This window comes from Neolamprologus brichardi, chromosome 15, assembly GCF_056152115.1.
Source record: "Neolamprologus brichardi isolate AB-2024 chromosome 15, ASM5615211v1, whole genome shotgun sequence".
Classification (NCBI taxonomy): domain Eukaryota; kingdom Metazoa; phylum Chordata; class Actinopteri; order Cichliformes; family Cichlidae; genus Neolamprologus; species Neolamprologus brichardi.
This window is the reverse complement of record NC_142118.1, coordinates 15,184,188-15,204,911: the sequence shown is the minus strand read 5'-3', so window position 1 is coordinate 15,204,911 and position 20,724 is coordinate 15,184,188. Positions and strand designations below refer to the sequence as shown.

The 20,724-nt window shown below is 38.1% G+C and overlaps 1 protein-coding gene across 1 annotated transcript in view; it reads right to left on the bottom strand.

Moving 5' to 3' along the window:
• rngtt (RNA guanylyltransferase and 5'-phosphatase) overlaps positions 1-20,724 on the bottom strand; it is a 117,101-nt gene that overhangs the window by 44,252 nt on the left and 52,125 nt on the right. The window contains exon 12 of the mRNA XM_006792622.3: positions 4,647-4,715. Within this exon, the coding sequence (XP_006792685.1) occupies positions 4,647-4,715 (69 nt within the window). The remainder of the gene's footprint in view (positions 1-4,646; positions 4,716-20,724) is intronic.

The window sequence follows — 20,724 nt, the reverse complement described above, 5'->3', positions numbered from 1 at the left end:
CTCTAATATAAATCAGCTTAAATGCAATTCAATGGCTTCCACATAGCTATGCTAATGGGAACAGAACCTCATTATGGTACCAATTTCAGGAAAACCCTCAGAAATGGATTTTCAGAAGCTTTTAACTTCCATGTAAATGATCTACTGTACATTAGAAGAAATCTTGATATATATATATATATATATATATATATATATATTTTAGGGGTGCAACGATACACAAAATTCACGGTTCGGTTCGGTTCGATACTTTGGTGTCACGGTTCGATATTTTTTCAATACAAAAAAAATGTTCATGCCTTTTTATTAATTTGTCATTTATTAAATTTTCACGGCACATTCTGCACCACATCTCTGTGCGTTCATCATTTGTTTGAAGCCAGCTCACCTCCTGCAACCACTTTTCCGAGAATATGCGCTTCTTTTGTGGTTCGGACTCCTTCTGACATTTCTTTGGAGGTGGAGGAACATCACAGTAATTGCTTAAAGGAGCTTCTTCGACATCTTTAAGAGTTCTAAACAAATGTCTGTCCTCCTCCTGAAAATCTTATGTACGCAAACACGCGTTGCAACTTCTTATCTTGTGCGCGTTTTTATTTTGACGGCGAATGCGCACCTGCGGACCACTTATGTGCAGCCCTGGTTATTTAGCTCATCATATTGCAGCCACAGAAATTCTTTTGTCCATGAAACCATAGGGCTGCACTTTCTTTTTGCCTTATAGTCTGATTTGTCATAACTTTTCCGTTTTGTCACTTCTTCACCCTGACCTGTCTTATTTGGCTCAGCAGAACTAAAATATATATCCTGCTGCTTTTACACACGCACTCACATGACGCTCAGCGATTCTCTGCGCGATCAACCTCTCACATGTTTAAGCTGCGGGAGATTTCACTTGTCATGTTTGCATAGTAAGCTAACGATTGATAAGACGATGTCAGAAGAATTGGTGCGCAAATTATCATCACTCACCAATCAGTACTGTCGCTCTCTATACACAGTTCACGCGATTGCAAAGTGAAAGCAAAAAACAAGCGCAAATTCAAACGCGATTTCAGTATGTCACATATTGACAGTGGCCGATGCCAATGACATAATTACCCAGCTACATTTCCGAAAGAATGCAAAAGCATTGACATATAATTTTCCTTCCTACGATAGGCCAACGGGCAGGGCAGAGATAGATTTTGGTAGCCCGACTGGAAAAAAGCCCCAGGACGTTGGGCTAGCGATTTTGCGAGCCCTGTATCTGATTGAGGAATCACTCATCTTTGGAAAAGAGAGTTTATTATGGAGAAATGTCTCTTTCCAAAATAAAAGCTATACTATACGCTTCTTCTGGGCTATATTCTCAGCAGCATATTAAACATATCAGGTCCCCATAAGGAGAATCATGTGCTAACGGCTGTATAAATGACTCGGGTAAAGTTTGTAGCATGCGTGCTTGTTTTTGTCTGCTTCCACTTGTCTTTGCACTAGGATGATGTCGGAGTAAATGTGCAGTCATATTGGTTGTGTTCCCACTAGTGCTGTCAGCGTTAATCTGAAATGACGTTAACGTCACAACACGGCAAATCTCCGTTAACGAGCTACCGCGGATCGCCTCATGAGTGGGGCTGGAAGACGTCAACACATTAACGAGCTAACTGCGCTAACACACTAGTTCCCACCAATTGAGCATTGCTGGCACATCCAACATACTGTTTTACTTTTGTCCATGACACGCTTACCTTCAGGGTCATACGTCACATGAAAACCAAAATAGTTCCAAACGCCAGATCTGAATGAGGGTGGGGGAGGTTCAATTTGCCATGTTGCAACTAGCCTAGCTTCTGTCTCGCTAGCTTTCCCTGCGCTCAGTGAATCTGTGTTCGACTACTCCGCCTAGGCTGCACTGTCGAGCGCAGATCCACTGAGCGCTCAACACAGACAGCATCGTCAGAAGGAAAGTTGATAAAATAAATTAAAAATGTTGTATTGTTCATACATATGCATACCGAACCGAAAGCACTGTATCAAACGGTTCAATATCGATACGAGTATCGTTGCACCCCTAATATATATATATATATACATACACACATATGTATATATGTATATGTATACATACACATACACACATATGTATATATGTATATGTATACATACACATACACACATATGTATATATGTATATGTATACATACACATACACACATATGTATATATGTGTATATGTATATATGTATATATATGTATATATGTCAATACGTGGTATTTAACATTCCTGAATAGGCAGTGACCAAAACTGGAAAGTAAAATTTGCATTCCCTGCTATTTACATTTGACTCACTCACACATGGTAAATATTTCCAGAGTCAAAACCAAAGATAAGCAGGTGTCTAAACAAAAAAACATTAACACCAATTATCCCTGTAATGAAACTGATGGCTGCCCAGTTCTTTACATGAAAACAAGCTGGATTCAATCTGGCCAAGAACATTCTGCTGTTCTTGTTGTAATTAGGAAAAACTCCCTCACCGATCAAAATTGTGCCCAGAATACGAAACAGCAAAAACATTACTTGGTACATGACTCAAAACAATAAAATATTCATAGCTACATTTAGTTAGACAATACTAACATTCAACTTGGTCACGCACTTTGGATTATAAGATTGCAAATGGATTTCATTTTCTCTTTTTGCACTTTGCAATCAATGCTATCAGAGGCGACCTGGCAGCAGGGTCATTCTGTATATTATAAACAGAATAAACAAAAATCTGTCTAAAACTGTATTACTCTGATCTATTTGCCCTTCACTCTCTAACAAACATTCCAGCTTTTACCAGACGGGCCTATTTTAAACCAGGCATTAACAGCTCCACATGACTAAACAGCATAAGCTAAATAAGCACGTGGCCAATGTGGGGTGTCACAATACAAACTTGCAACTTTTACACCTCTAGTCAACATACACTCACCAACCACTTCATCGGGTACGCATGTTGAACTGTTTGTGAAGTCAAATACCTAATCAGCCAATCAACATGGCCCCAACTCAAGTTAAGGGACTTTGAATGGCTGCGTAGTCACTGGTGCCAGGCTGTCTGGTGTGAGTATTTCGGAAACTGCTGATCTATCAGAATCCCACATAACCATCTCAAGGTTTACAGAGAATGAAAAAGACAAAATATCCAGTGAGGCAGTAGTCTGGATGAAAATGCTTTGATGTTGTCAGAGGTCAGAAAAGAATGGCCAGGCTGCTTGGAGCTGACAGGAAGGAACAGTAACTCAAATAAACACTCGTTACATCCAATGAATGCAGCAGGGGGAAGTGATATAGTGTGATTATGATACTTTTGGCAATTATATATATATATATATATATATATATATATATATATATATATATATATATATATATATATATATATATATATATATATATATATATATATATATATATATATATATATCTTTAAAAAAAAAAAAAAAAAAAAAAAAAGAACGGAGCAACATTATCATGACTGTAGCTTACAGGCAGCAGCATTTATTTATTAGTGCCAACAAAATGAAGGGCTTTTCATCCTTGTTTTTCAGCAAGCTGCTGTCATTGATGACACACTACCTATTTCAAAGCATAAATCTATTTCCACAGGCTACCATTAGTGCAATATGCTTTGTCACTACTATTGCACAAAGTCAAATGCAAGCACAAAAGTAGCCTAGGAAGTGTTTTGTCTGAAACTTTTAAGTAAAAGTATAAAATAACTGCTTAATCCTTTAGTTAAACAAGTGGAGTCACTTGTTTTACATTTGGGTCACACATCAGCAGCTTTTCGTGTCTCCTTCTTCATAGCCTGGTTGGAGGATGACGTTTATGTCATGTAAACATTTATACTGGTATTTTCATGGACAATTTAATATGGCACAGTCCTTGTGTGCAAAAGATCATCTCTGAATGCACAAAACATCAAACTTTGAAGCTGATGTGTTACACCAGCAGAAGGACACACTGGGTGCCACTCCCATTACACAAGAACAGAGGCTACAATTCACTTAAATTGGACAACAAAGACTGGAAAAATGTTACATGGTCGGATCAGTCTCGATTTCTCCTGCTACTTTAGGAAGGTAAGGTCAGACGATATAAAACCATGGTGGTTCTGTAATGGTGTTGAAAATTGGACAGAAGTTTTTGTAAAATATAAAAACTTCAGTCCAGGGTCTTTCTGCATTAATGTTTGTAAATTATTTCGCAAAAGTAGAATATACTGCAGTGGATTAGAAGTCCTTGAGTCAATTACAGATGATGAAAAGAGGTGTTTTAGTGTTACCGCCATAGGATTTTCTGCTGCCGTAACACCAAGCAAATACGTATTTCAACCAAGTTCGTTTAGGCTGTAACAGAAAACACTATGTGTCAAAGTTTACTGCGCACTGTCTTACAGGAAGGCCTGTGAATTCATGTATTGCAGTTTTCTTTACAATAACCGAGGGCAAGACTGGCACAGAGAGTGACAAACGGTGGGTGGTAGTGACAAGCTGTTCGATTCTTTTGTATGCGCATGTAGGAAGACAAAGCAGAGTCTGACAATCAACCTGTAGCAACGGGACTAAGGGTTTGAAAAATGACAAACTGTCACACTCTGTTGAAGGCTTACCCCACATGGCTGGAAGATAAGCCCATCGACTTCATGGCTGACCTGGGATGTGAAACTGCCTTCTAGGAGCTGGAAAAAAACACAAGAAAAAAGCCCAGTTTGAGTCAAGTAAAACAGATTAATGATAAGATTGACAACTGACAGCTTTAGCTAAACTACAGGAAATTACATTGATTTATGAAGTTTTCTAAAGCTATAGAGCTTGCCAACACTTACCTAACACTCTAAAAGCAATGAAGTATCGAGTTTCAGCATAACCGGAAGGCTTATATTTGGCAAATCACTCAGAGTTACAAGGACAAGCCTGATATGTTATTTTCTCCTTGTAGCCTTGAGACTAAGCACTAATCTTTTTTGACTGATAATGCATCTCTGAGAGATCAATACAGATAACTTGACAGACTAGGTTAAGGACAAAAATAGCAAGAAATCATTAGGTCCCAGATGACGTGAAAGACAGCATTTCATCTCTTCTATGAACACCAACCACTGTCGCTGTTGCTAAGAAAAGGAGAACAATGGCACCGTACTTGAGGAGGGATGCCCAGGGGAGACAGAGTTATTGTACAGCAAAAGCTAATTTTCTACATCATGAAGCACATCAACTGCCATGGCAACGACAGCAAGGATATTAGCATTTCTAAATTAATGCTGAATATACCAGCTGCATTGGGGAACATATGAGGAAATCTCCCAATTCAAGAGCAATTTAAATTTTTGTCCTGTCTTTCAAATAAATACTGTTACCCATCTACAGTCGGTTTTAGGTTTTTACACTGGATGCTTCCAGAGCTGCAGTAAAAACACAGTTTACCTATTAGATGACTCTTGGAAACATCAATGGAGGGTAATGAGGAGAAATGGGGAGAAAGACCACGGTTTCATTAAGTGTGGGTTTTAGTATCTAAGCATCAAAAACAAAGATTATCAGGGATATGCTTACTGGCTTCCACCTTGTGTTTGAAAGCCATTAGCCAATGAGTGTGAGGTTTCACAGTTATTCATGTCTCTTGTCATCAAATCACATTTCAAGATGGTGACGGGAAAAAAAAAGCTCATCTCAAGGCTATTAAACTCAAAAAACTGGTGAATGATGTCACAGTAGCTACGTTAATCTTTTATACGGTCTATTGGTATGACCTAACAAAGATTTCCTGTATCAGCTTCCACTTTTCCACTGCCTGTCCATTAAGTGGTGTAGAGATATCTATTTATTACCCATAGCATAGTCAGTTGTTTCCCCTTTTAGTCAGCTGATGGAGGAATCCAAATGCTGTTTCAAACATATCTATGTAAAGCATAAAGAGGGAATAGCACACCTCTTTAACTACAGAGCAAGACAAATGGTCTTGGTTCAGTCAGATATATCCTGAAAAGAGAAGCTGGGGTGAAGGTGAGTTGCAAAGAAGCTTGCAGTTTTTGTAGTTAAAGCAGATTCATGAGCTCACTCTGAATGAGATTTCTCAAGTGGATGCTTAGAAGGATTTCTCTGATCCAACAACTGATCTGCTGAAATCATGGCAGAACTTAACTTTTCGAATCCATAATACTCAAGCAAACTTTTGAAAAACTCAAAAACATAATTAGTTTAATACCTATTAGGATGCCTTCCACGAAACATGTAATACTCTTTACTCTTGTTATTGCACACTAAACTTCGATTTATTTCATAAACCTGCATATTTTGCAGTACAATTATAGTGCCTCATTGCAGGTTTAATGTAGAGAATGGAAGCATACAACTCTGTAACTGTGAAAATTAAACAACTTTTAATTGCTTTAATCCAAACACTGTGTAAGCAGAGAAATAAAATGCCAAAAAAAAAAAAAAAAAAAATCATGTTCGGTCAAGCATAAAAATGAAGACTGAGGCTTTTGTGTGCTTGACAGGGGGGAGGTCAATGTGAAGAGGCCAGCCAGGGTTAGCCGAGTACTCCATCTTCAGTGATATTTGAAAATGTAGAAACTGAAATGCAAGACCTTTAAACGAATGTTTCAAGAGTGAACAAGAGAAACGAGATGAAACTGCAATCGCATGGCAAATCAACCTTCCACAAAAATAAAACTGTGCAAAGACTTTAATGTGATGTTGGGATGTTAGTGTTGTGCTCGCTGTGAAATATTGCCAATATAAAGTCAATGTTCACAGTGGCAGAAAGCGAAACCTACTAATGCTGCTGCTACTGCTGGGAAAGGGAGAAATCGATATAGAAACGTGTCATGTGGCATGGAAAATTCTGCCAGTTGTCAAACCTAATAAATGATTGCACAGCTACACAGCAGAACTGAATATAAGCATTTCAGGGCCAAACACTAGCAGAAAATACAAAATCGGCTGAGAAAGAGGGCTTGCAAAGCAAGAAATGTCACACTCTCTGTTGCAAAAATATGCACTATATGAATGATCATCTACGTGACTATTTATGAGAGGTGTGACTCATATAGATGAACCCACAAGGAATTCTTTGCAGTTCCTCTCAGTTCATCGTGGCCCACATCTTTGTGTCAGTATTATATTTTAATTCACTGTGCTGGCCAAGAGCAAATGCATAAAAAATATGGAAACATCAGATGTTTTTTTAGGAACCATCTTAAAACAGAATAATGAAATTGTAACATGATGTATCAGTCATTAAAAAACCCTCCAAAACAAAACAAAAAAGTCTGTGTTATCATTATCTGCTGTAGTTATGTTGGAGGAAGCTTCTTATGCTGTTTTTGCAAACCTTCACTGATCTTTGGCATTTGGTATGTTCATGCACAGTGTAAATATATGTCGGCAAGCAGGAAATGGCTTTGGTCAATAAAACAGAAAGCAAATGCATTAGTGCATTGCAGTAGATATCAGGTATCATATCAAAGCCATCAAGATGTGCTACAGCAGAAAGCAATGCATTTTAGCCATGCAGAAAGGTACTGAAAGGTGGAACAGGGGTGACCTTTTATAATATATTCTATCATGTCTTCGCTGTAATGACAGACAAAGTGAGGTCATTAAATTTTAATTAACATTGCCTGCATACATCTCCACTTATTGTCCAGCCTTGACATTTCAATAAGCAGCCATGAACATTGTAAAGTGCCTGCTGACTAGGAGATAGCAAAGTGTTCAGTAGATATGAAGACTGCCAACTATGATTAGAGCCAAGATGAGCTAACACACACTTGTAGTATAGGAGATGAGAGATTGTCATCTGTCCTGGTGCTGCTTGGAGACAAACCAAATTATAAGCTCAATCACAAATACAAGAAAGTGTGGAATGAGACAACTAAATTTCCACTCAGCGCAGGGCTCAAAAAGCCTGCTAAAACCAGAAGACCATAGAATTCTTATATAGACGGTCTCTCCTGTTAAGGTCCCGCTGACCTGAGTATTTTGTCCAGCATTAGACCAACAGATTGAGCTGCTCTGTGATCTATGATGATATACTCTGTCACAAAAATTCTCTTTGAAGAGAGCAGATTCTGCTGTACAATACATCAGGAAAAAATCTGCTGTGAAGAAGGACACTTATTCACTTATTGCATTTTTAAAAAGAAATGGGGATATAAAGATACTGATATTAAGACACAAATATAGAAATTACCTGTTATACCACATGCATGGCACTATTTTTTCCTGTCATTTTTAAATAAAGGCTTTTATCACCTTTTATTTACTGAAAAAAAATATTCATGGTGCCAAAACATTCTGACATCCTTATTATTAGAAGTTAAAGGTTAAAATAACAATATGCTTTATAATTAGTGTTTGTCCTTGAGGCGTTTCTTTTTCCACAGAACATCTGCAAAGTCAGTTTTATTTTTATTTTTATTTTTTTTTTACCTCTACTGCTCACATATTGCTACGATTCTTTCCACAGTGCTGCAACCAGCAGTTAGGACAGTGGAGTATGTAAAGCTGGAAGCAAAAACCTGCTTTCACACACTTGTATGCACAGTAAAAATGAAAAGGGGGCCCACTCGTGAAAAAACTCAAAACATTTCATTCCACTACTTGTGGTCAAAAGGCTCCACAGTCAAGTTTATCCATTTGGTAGCATAAAAAAACAAAAAATCTGACAGCTTCTATGAAATTTTACCAGCGCAGCAGGACTAGAGAGTGTGACTTTTTTTGACTCTTGCGGTTATCTATTCTTTTGTTCATCCACTGATCTCTGTCCTGCTGTTATACCACTTGATTTACACAATAACTCATCACCTTTACTGAAATGGATGCTATGGAAAATGGTATGATCCTTGGGTCATTTGCAGCATAAAGCGTGTAGCAGCATTCAGTTCTTCTTCAAAGATGATGAATTTGCATTCAAATAGCATGTCTATTATACCACTAGAGGAGTTCCACAAAATACTTTTTCGTTTTTTTCAGACGATGTGTTCCAGAAAAGTAAGAGAAGTCATTAGCCTTAGAGGGGCGCAGATGCATTTATCTAAAGCAACGGCAAAGTGTTCACTCCCTGCCATATCTGCAAAGAAAGTGGAGCAACATCAGTGCTCTCCAGAATGATGAATGAGTCACAGCAGATCACACAAAGCTTGACAACCATGCTGACATGGAGAAGGCAGGTAGCCAGACTAAAAAGAAATGGTGTCTTTATGAAGGAATGGCACGTAGGCGGTAAGATCTGGGAGTTCCATTTCAGTTCTCTTGCCATCTTAGCACACCCACCCACCACCTTCGGCAAGCACAGTGAACCCTGGATGGAGTGATGAGCAGAAAAGAAGACTTCCACTCACACGTACTCCTACAGTAAGGAAGTTCCTTGGAGTGATAATGCAGAGAGGGGGCAGCGACCCTGCTTTTATGGTTAAACCTCTTTAGGAAGGAAACACAGAGCTGAGCCTGGGACAAGTAGGTTAAGGTGAATAGCAAAGCCCCATTAAGAGATCAGGACTTTATTGTAGACTGCACGGCAGAGACAGGACAATGAAGACGCTCGGGGAGATAAATCAACCAGTAATATACAGAGCAGTTTTCTCCCCTTGAGAGAAACTGAATGACAGAGTGATGGAAGTTAGACCATTTTCTTTACCAGTGTTTCACGTTCGAGCTCATTTCACAAAGGGACACAGTGATGAATGATATCCAGCAAATACTGACAGGATTGAAATGATATGAAGTATGCTACTCTGCAACAGAGTAAAAGGCATATTTTATATAAGCAAAGGACACAGGAGAAAGTCATTTCAGGTTATCTGAATATATACAGATTCAGTAAAATAAAATAAAATAAAAATGCCATAATGGTCAGAACATAGATATTTATTAGAAGCTATACACTCACCAGTCGAAACAGTAAAACCACTCCCAGGTGAAGAATGCAATGCTTTGCTGAGAATCCTTCAGTTCTGGCAGACCAACCATGACTATGACACTGCCAGAGAGCAACAACATGCCGCAGCAGGACATTAGGCCCTACCACACCTCAAAAATGGCTCGGGAACGAGCTGAGAAACACAACAATGAGCCCAAAGCAGGAACAAGCAGGAGGCCTCACCCTGAAGCCCAAGGCATCTAAAAGGATACACTGCAAATATCCCAGTGTAAAACCGCACAGGACACCACGCAGGTCCTCTGTCAATGCCTTGATGGACTAGAACGTTTTCGGGAGCACAGAGATTATGTCAGTGAGCTAATTTCAGTTCACCAGAACTGAAATTCAACTAATATTTTTTATGAATAACTTAATAATAATTTGTTGTGAAAAGTATACACATAAATTATACGTTTTTTTATCATTTCAGATAAGTTGTTTGCTTTGACCAACACTCCAAAGCTTTTAAAGATACTCACTACCTCATGATACATAAAAAATAAAAGCAGCTGATTTTAGGAGGGAAAATACACCAAAAGACTACTGGGCATTTGCCCTTTGGGAATGCAGATACTGTAAGTGTTGCAGATTGCTTTTGCTTCGATCTACTGATCATTTTAGCTCTAGTGACAGCTGGTGACAGCCAGCTAGGTAATGGCCCTGACGCTCTGATGACTTGATGCACAAGGAGAAAAATGACAGTGACAGAGAAATAAATGTGCAAATGCCACCAGTCAACCGAGAAGAACAAACAAATTTATCAAATACATTTGGAGTTTCATATCGGACCGTCTCGACCTGTGTCGCCATAATTTCTCATCCATTTAACTGCAGTAAAGTCAGATTCACCTTCAAAAACAAACTTAAAATGAAGCCTTCGTAAAAGTTATGAAATTGCTTTTCTTTGGGGATTTTTTGGTCTAAAAAACCTGGAATCACTACTGTGGTAAAGATTTTAACATTTTACTCTTATTTAATCCAGTTGTCTTCTCCAATCTGCACCATTTTTAGCTTTTCTGCTGCTCCCACAAAACATCCCATTGGTCAAAATTACAGCTGTGCTCTAGAAGATGACTTTGAATGACCCATCCCCATGTGGTTAAGAATGACAGACTGTATTAGGCTGAACTGCAAATGCTTGTGTGAAATACCAAGTAAAATAAAATGGACACGTAGAAACATTTTCTGTGCATTTCTACTAAAAGTCAAAATGCCATGCAGTCCTACCAAGATGAAATAAACCAGGAGGCATTAAAGGTGCACTGAACTCTTCCTATTCAATTTCTAAAAACAAACAAACAAATAAATTGATGTTTCCACTGCGAAAGTTGCAAGTGACCAAACAGAGCTACGTGTGAAAATATTTATAAGGAATCTGTCCCAGAATGTTTGTAATGAAGTAATGAAGAATATCTACAGTGATATTTTATAAAGAGTAAAAATAAGATAATGTATGCAAAATGCATCTTATGGTGTGTTTTTATAGAAATAATCCAAGCATTCAGGATAATGCAGCTCATTCTTATTTTTTGTGCAATATAACAATCTCTTCCTCACCACAGCTGGACTGTTATTATGCACTTTGGTTTCCTGCAGCCTTTGTATTTTCCTGCAGCCTGCTCATCCTCTTTACTCTAAGGAGGTCTAGTTGCGGGGGCTGAATCAAAGGTGGAAAGGATGGATTGATATTCCAGTCATACTGTGGGGCTGTTGCTGGAGGAACCTTTCAACCCTAATGTGAATGGTTTTATAAAGGCTGTGTGCAGTTGCCTATTAGATGAAAAGCCCACATCAGAGTGTGCAAGGCAGCTAAACCACTGGCTGGCCTGGAGTCAAACATGGTTATCCAGTCTTGAAAATGTCAGTGTCTTTAAAAAAAAAGAAAATTGATTGCATTTGATTTGGAACTCCAAAAAAACATTATCAAGATAAAATTTTACGCATTCAGTTGTCGTGACAGAGAAAAGAAGAACTCAATTATTAACACTTAGACGATTAAACTAGAACAGGCCAAAGATGATGAAAAATCACAAGGGTGCAGCGTGAAATCAAACTGTGTTATGAGGGGAATTTGGTTTAACCGGACAGGTGTCTTGATGAGTGATGGACATGGTCCAACATTTCTTGCCATAAAATTGGAAAAAGTTTTTACAAGATCATGAAAAAATTTCAGCATAATAATGAATAATATTAAGTCTGGTTCGGTAACCCTATTGACTAAAGCATTAATAATGCAGAGCTTCGTTAACACCTCTCTGACAGTGTTATTTCTGCATTGGACTGAATTCTATTTTAGAGATATAGGTAACTGTATTTACTTGGCTTTCTTTGTGAGGACATCTGTAAAATATAGATAACTAATTAAGCAAACTCTGTCTAAAGACTGGGTTACAACCAAAAAAACAAAATTACAAGTTGGTACAAGCAGTGGAAACCTTTGCAAAGAGACAGTAAAAATGACAATATTTGAGCAATATCAATATTTTGGGCATTAATTAAGTGATCATAGGAAAGAGATGGGACTTTAGCCAGTCCAAGTCTGAGCTGAAGCTACACCACTGCCAGTTAGACACATCGCCGGTCTGCCTCCAAGACAGGAAAGATAAACTGACTACTGCAAACGCACAGCAGTGCTGAACACAGCCCACATACTCAGACACATTCATACAGACAGCAGACAGAGTGTCAGTGTGAAAAGGCAATGACCAGGAGGCAGCCTTTTACTGGACTCCGATAGCATGCTGTGCTGTCAAGTAAGAGAAGAGAGTGTGATGGTTTTGGAGTTGGCTGCACATCTGAAAGGTAAAAGATTGGACTTTGTGTAGAAGAGTTCAAAGGAGTTACATGTCAGGATTTAGATGTGGTTATACTATTACTGACCTTAAACTTTGATATTAAATGAAAACCTTGAATAGCAAAGGCATACTCCAAAGCATTAAAAAAAGACTAACTTTTAGCAGAAAAAGATTGATTTAACTGCTCACTTTATTTGACAGTTGAGTGTGTAGACAAGAGACAGATCCCCTTATGTAAGGAATCAAACCCAGGCCATTGGTAATGGCACATCTCGTATGTCCCTAACAATCAGGCATACAGCTCACACTGGCAAATAATCCTTGTTAACCAAAAAGCCATTCCATTTGTGTGCTTGTCCAATGACTAGACAACTAAAAGTCTAAAAGAAAAAAAGGTTTACTTGTCAGATAAAATAAAACTATTCTAATCAATTAAAATATTTGCAGATGACATTTTCTTCCTTACTAATTGGATCATTAGTTGAGTAAATTTCTTGCTTCACGCTGGAGCATAAATATTTTAGACTACCCTTCTTGTTTAGGAAAAACAACTGCACTTGCTTTCTATATGTAATTGGGCTGTGGAGAAAATGTATATGCATAAACAGAATGGATACAATTCAACCTTTTAATACTAACAAATGTAGCAATACTGACCTTATACTAAATAATGTATATTTTGCTCCTGAAAAATTACAAAGTATGAGAATGGACCACACTCAAGATGTGTCTGCAAAAACTCTGTAGCAGAGACCTGTAAAAATGCCTCTATAAGGGATGAGAGTGAACTTGGTAAGAACTAATGATGCATGATATTCCCATGAAACTTCCAAAGGCCTGAATTACTAGATTAACCACAAAATTTCTCTGGTTGATTACCTACATGAAGACAATATGTCTATATATATATATTTTTTAAAAGTTTATAAAAATTTTATGTGGCAGTTTGCATACATATAACACATATGTTGTATACATATCAAACTTACACAGGTGAGCAGTAATAATGTATTTGGGGCAGTTTCTTTTAGTTAGCCTGAAAGAAGACACGTTATGGAGGCATTTCAAAACGGATGGTACATGTGTGAGAGTTTTAAATGAACAGGCACAGTCTATTGGCTGCTTCTCATCTCCTGTTGATTATCACTCATGTATTACATAAGCAATTTAAACAAGACTTTATTGATATTTACCTTTATGTAGGTCTTTCTTCTGAAACAGATGCATTTAATAGGATCATGTGTTGGAAAGAGGGTGAAAAACATTCTCTATACAGATACACAGTGTGACATTTTGTAGTCCATAGGGCCTCACAGGAATGTATAGTGTGTCTGTAATAATTTCACCTTTCAGGTTCAAGCCAGCCAGCAGCTGCCATGGGAAATGTCAACTTCGAGCTTGAAGCTTAGATGCTGTTTCCATGGTTATGAACGAAATAATGCAATTGCTGCAGTATCACTCAGGTTTTTATGTCATTGTACAAATTAAAAATAATAATAATACAATTTTGACTTTAAAATTCACAGCACAGAAATGATTACAAATTTAGGAAGAAAGAAAAATTCTATTTAAAAAATTTTATTTTATTTTTTTAACATAATAGAAGTTGTGCTGCTGGCTTTTTATTAGGATGGATGGGGAGAAGGACAACCTGAAATGACCATGGTTTAAAAAGAAGAAGAAACCAGCAGCCTAAAAGCAGAGTAGCAAAATGCAAGAACACCTGCTGACCTGACCCAGAGGACACGTGTTTCGTCATCGGCCCAGAGCCTGGAAGGAGGAAGGAGAGCAGGCAAGCAGAACAAATAAAAGAAGCTGCCTCACTTGATTTTGCCACATATTCAGCTGCTTTCCCATCAGTGAATCCGACCTTTACTGTATAGATATGCCATGCATCATCAGCTCTTACATAATGTCTTGGAGGCTTTGAAGAAAACTAAAAAATCTCAAAGCAACTGAGGTAAACAAACATTAGTCATCCAGTCCATGTTGTGTGTTCTTCCACGCAGCATAAGCCCTTATACAACAGTCAACATGTTTCCCTCTATGAGTGGGTGCAGCAGCAGGCACAGCAGCAAGAGAGAGAGTGAGGACGCAGGTTATGAAGTGCAGCTTGTTCTTGAACCTAACCGTGGAGGATGTATTACCATGGCCTTAGGTGCAGGCTTGACAAATCACTTTTTCCTTCTTTTTTTTGCAGTGCATTTCATAAAGTAGGTGGGACATGCAGCTGAGCCGTTAGAGTTCCCCCCAACCTCAAATTAGATAATTTTCTGGCCTTAATTAGGACGAATAAATCTTGTAGATATGAAGGTCAATAATGTAGATTTGATCTTACTAGCTTGCCCATTATCCCGTATGTTGGGTAGATCGCCACAGAGGAACTTTTATATTAAGCTGTGATTAAAGCGTGTTTGTGTGTGTGTGTGTTTTTTAACCAAGTTAAAACAGCCACATGAAGGAGGTAAAAAAAAAAAAAATGGAGACCTGAGTGCTTGCTTCTTCAGCACCAACAGCTGGAGACTCGACTGACAGAGGTGTGAGGTCAGGGAGCAACGGGAAACCAGCCGACTGACAGCCTTCAGCTAATGAGACATGCTGTTCCGGAGGCGTTACTTTCCTCCGGCCCCACCACAGTATACCTGCTCAGACTAACAAACATGGACTCTGACTCATGAGTCAGGGAAATGCAACAAGAGCACCATGAAGGGAGGACATTTACATGAAATCAAGAACCACTAATAATGAGAAACGGGAGCCGGGAAAGAATAAAAAGGCTCCTTGTTAGGTTTTGTAATGTTGATTGTCATTTATGCTTAGAAATATCTACTTATATATGCTTAGAGTTTTATAATTAGTTTTAGATTGGCAGAGGTGTATAATCGATTGTGTAGTGACAGGATGTGTGATCCTTAATAATCTGCAAAGGCTTTGTGCGCATTCCAGAGTGTTCTGGCATCCACACCCACACTCTGGGAGTATGGAAGAGGTCGTACCTTCTCTTATTGTTTTATGGTAGGATAAACGTATCTATATCTGTTTTAGTCAAAGTGCCTTTTGTTTAGATGAACTGCTGGACTTCCAGACCAGCAGGTTTAGGGAAGTCATTTATGGGGTCACACTCTGACCCTCCACACACACACACACCACACACACACAAACACACACACACACAACGCACAGGCAAGGTACTCTTTGTTTGTATGTAGACGTCGTACGCTAATGAACCTATGCATATTCATGTACCCTCAATAAAAGAGCAGTGTTACGGGGGAGCGGATGAGAGCAACTGGGGTCAAGCGAAGGAACGGCGTTTGTCCGGTTCTCTCCCGTGCACGAGAAACATGAAGAACTTTGCCTACTTCGTGTCTTGCTTTGCTGTGTAATTATATTGTCTTCAACGTTCCAGCGAATAGATTCAAGCTACAAACCTATCACTCCTCATCACATTTTGGCCATCGGCCACCTGAAAGCGTAACTTTGGCCTTCTGACCATGAACTAGTTTTATTTGACAAGAGAAATGTTGGTGTAGCTTGCTTCAGTCTCGCACATCTGCAGCACTACCATCGGGGATTAACTTTTTCCAACTGAATTTTGAAAGTGCATCCATTTAGTTAAAACCTTACGTAGAAACTCTGTCTCCTTCTGGCTTTGCAGAGATAAATTCCTGGTATAATTTAAAACATGCACGCGTTTCAGTTCGCCTTTTTCACAGCCTAAAGTATAAAGCAGACAACTCAAATGATGTTAGGTTAAACTCTCAGCACAGATTCTGCAGCTGCTTATCAGGTGTAGGCAGCCTCAAGGCCATATGTCACCAACTGCTGACAATCAGTGCACTACTAATTTATACTCACTGACCATTTAATAGGAATACCAGTGAAATCTAAAGCAAAGCACAACGTTGCCAACAAGGGAAACTATTCGGGCCACTTGTACAACATGAACTGCACACAAACTAATAGATATTCTAAGCGACTATTCTGAATACTTTCGGTCCAACTTTTCAACTTATTTTGTCATCAGGAAACTGCAGGAGAAAAGCAGCCATCACAGCAGCACACAAACAAAAAGCAACCAAACAAAAATGCTTATAGAGCATTCGCCCTAAAATCTATTTCACTTCACTACTTACATTTTAAAGGGAAGTCGATTTCATTGCTTTTTTTTTATATTCAGCATGCTTCTCTAAACCTTAATCTCGCCCAGTGTGATTAGGTTCGTGCTCTGTGAAAAGACTGCAATCTCACAAAAAAAGTGTCCAGATAACCATTTTTCAGGTCTCTATCCAAATTCAATCTCAGTTAGGAAAAAAAAGGTGTTTCAAGATGACATTGAGTTCAGCTAAGAAAGTTGGTTCTTCTTTCCCCATTTCATGACTTTCTAGTTGTCAGGGAGAAGATGCTAGCTGTGTTGGAGATATCAGTATTTTGTAGGGGATCTTTATTCATCTTAGGCCTAAAATATGATACATGATGGTGAGATATTAGAAACTCTATAAAAAGGGCACAGCCAAACCTAGACCTTCTAATATCCTTTTTTAATGTTAAGGTTACTAAACTGTGACTTAATTGAATCTGAATACACCCTGAACCACATTTAATTACTGCACACTTTACAAAAGGCCTCACTGCATGATTGCTTTTAAAAATGGAATTAAAAAACAGAAATTAAAAAAGAAAAGCCCGTTTAAATTTATTCCTACTTTAAAGAGCAATTAATTGAGTTGAACAGATGTAACTTGTTTCTCTTTCTTCCCCCCACAGACAGACCTTTCCACCAGAAGACGTCTGCTCATGTGCTCACAACAGCAACTCATTTTCATGTTATTCATTAAAATAAAACAAATTCTGCATTCTTTTGCCTACCAAAAACATGGATTTTAGTAGCTAAAAAAATGAAATAATTTTCTTAAATTCTTCTACACTTTTTTTATTATTGAATTTTCAGCAACAGGCTTTCTGAAGGTTTTTCAAAGCCTTTCTTTGGACATTGGCTGTTTGTCTTTTGTTTTAATTGTTTGTTAAGCCCCTTAACACTGACCTATGAACCATTCAGGCATAACCAAAAAAAACAAAAAACATCTTTAAGGAATGAACCCGGACTGTAACTAGACATAATAGAAAGCTTGGCAAAGAGACAAGTTAAGTTGTGTCTTTAGACACTGTGTTACTAGTATTGTTCTTGTTCTTCTTCAGACCACTGTGCGTGTGTGGATATATATTTCTGATTGGCCCTCAACCACACAATACCTTCTGCTGAAGCCCATACCTGCCAAAAATAACCACCAAATTTTTGCTAGGTTTCAGGACTAATAAGCTCCAACTTTTTAAGAGTTCATCATCAAGGTCAAAAACCACCTGTTAGAAAAAGTTCTGTCACACACCTAAAAGTTAATAAAACTTGGACTTGTTTGAATTTTATGATTAGTTCACTCTTAAGGGAATATTGCCAGCTTCCAGTGGGCTGAGACTGTAACACTCTTTTCTGTAAACCAGGAAGGAATATGAATTTCTACCTTGTAAACTGATCCTCTGTAGAAATTGCCAATACTCTTAAACTCTGCAAGCAAGAAAATGACCAGACATTCCCTTCTAATGCCACGAAGGGAATATAGAGATTTCTGCCGAATACATTCTCAGTCCAATTTAGAAGTACCTCTTACCAGAGGATTTTTTTTATGTATTGAGAATAATGTGCATTTTTGTTTTTATTGTGAAACATCAGCCATCCAAAATGATATTTAGAATATTGTACAAGTGCACAGAACAAACGAATTTACTTGTGAACATTTATTAGTAAGTTGAGATAAAAGCATATTTGACAGTTAGTGCGCTTTCTTAAAGATTTCATCATAACAACCAGGAAAAAACTGCCGTATTTAAACAAAGAGCTACAGTTAAGTGCAGGAATTTAAGGTTATAGCAATATTAGACACTGAAACTTTTCCCATCTCCCTGCAGGTGATTATTACAGTGGGTGTAACTGGAGTTTGACAACATGGGTACTTGTATATAAAATACATGTAAATACAAATGCATATTACTATAATACACTAGCTCTTTGTCTGTCTGGCAACTCCTTCAACACAGTCATGAGCTTAGCAGCATAACTTGGCAGATATTTACATCTTGGGCAAATTAAGGTATATATATATTGTATTAAATATTATGATATTGTCATGACGTCTAGCAACAAGTAAAAATGACCAACTGCTAGCATTTATACCCAGAAAAACCTTATAAACACATCTCATTTTAGTTTCAAGACAATAACATCTAATTCCCCCCATTAAAACTTATCGCAGCTGCTTCACATTTAGTTTTGGCAGGACTACACAGTCTGTCGAGCAATATCACAATAAATATTAGCCGTGACTGAATTTCAATTAAAAAAAAAATTATATCACAATTTTTAAAAACCAGAAAACTAATACTATTAGTTTATAAAGATATTTCAAATTATACTTCGATATTTTATTTTGCTGTATTCAATGATGAAAAAACAAATTACACACAATTTCTTTTCACAAGCTTTGTAATTTATGATAATTGTAATTGAAGGGCCTGATTTATATCAGATTCATGTAAGCAAATCTAATTTGGCCACAGTTTTTCTTCAACTAATGAAGAAGCAGTGTGCATCATATCAAACTAAATTAAACATGCCATGAATACAATTAATTGTAGAGCAAGATCAGAATTATTGGCTACTGTCAGCCAAGTCCACTCAATCCTCATAAGAGGGAAATTCCAAAAATATATTATCTGGTTGCCCCGATGGACAAATTCTGTAAAACTAAAAGGGTTCTTTGTAAGATAATTGGAAAAGTGGAGGAAGCAAAAAGAATAAATGTTCCCAATTGGTGGGGAAATGGCGACATGAATGTGTAAGTGTGCGAGATAAAAAACAGGAGCCTAGCAACAGACAAAAGCTATCATACAACTCCAGCCTGTGACTGAAATATCCCCAAAATGGAATTTCTGGTTGATATGCCATGAAGTAGATGGTTGTGCTGCTATGAATTAATGAGACAGATTCCAGCTTCTCCCTCTTAATGTCCCATACAACAGAGATATGCCTGTATGGGAAGCAGATGGCCAGTGAAAAACACAATAGAGCAGTCAGAAACCAGACAGCACTGACTTCATTTCGAGAAAATCTCGATCAGCATGAACCCCAAAGCTCGCAGAGGTTATGCCTTACAAAGGTTCTTAGAAAAGACGATAGCAAAGGGTTAGACCAGAGGTAACGCAACCATTCATACTAGGAATTTTGCACAAAAGCACAAAAACACCAAGATATCAATGTTGGCAGAAGAAGAAGTGGAAAAAGCAGAAGAAATGTCAAAAACTCCACCCCCTCCAAACACTTTGATCGTCGCCGAATATGGAGCGCCAACATTCCCAACTGATCTTTGTCCGAGCAAAACATGAAACTAATTGTGCTCTGACCTCCCACAGACGTGATTGTAGGGCACAAGAGCAGGCCTTTGAGAGAGGCTTAACATCTTTTGAGAGAAATAAAGTCACTGCCATTTGCAGCCTATGAACAGCACAGTACTCTAACCTGGGCCATGAAGATGTACGACAGGACAAAAGCATAAAAACATCACCCAAAATAGACAGTAAATATATCTGAGTAAACATAGAAATGTATTTTATGTTTATTCATGGTATTAATGTGCTAATTAAAGCAATGCTAGGAGACGACCACTCCAAAATGTTATAAAGTGAAGTTTCGTTTTCCCCTCCTAGTCAGAGTTTGCAACACCAGCAGTGTATTGTTACGCTTACAGCTACCACACACCTGGGACCTATTATGATCCATCCCAGCCTAGGTAGCTGTGAGTTTGCTCCCTTAGGCCAAACCTCAAGAGGGCGCCTGCTTCCTTCTATGAGACTGGGCTTGCTATAAGAAGTTGGTGTATTGATGTGTTTCAGCTGCTCTTGGTCTGCCCCCACCAG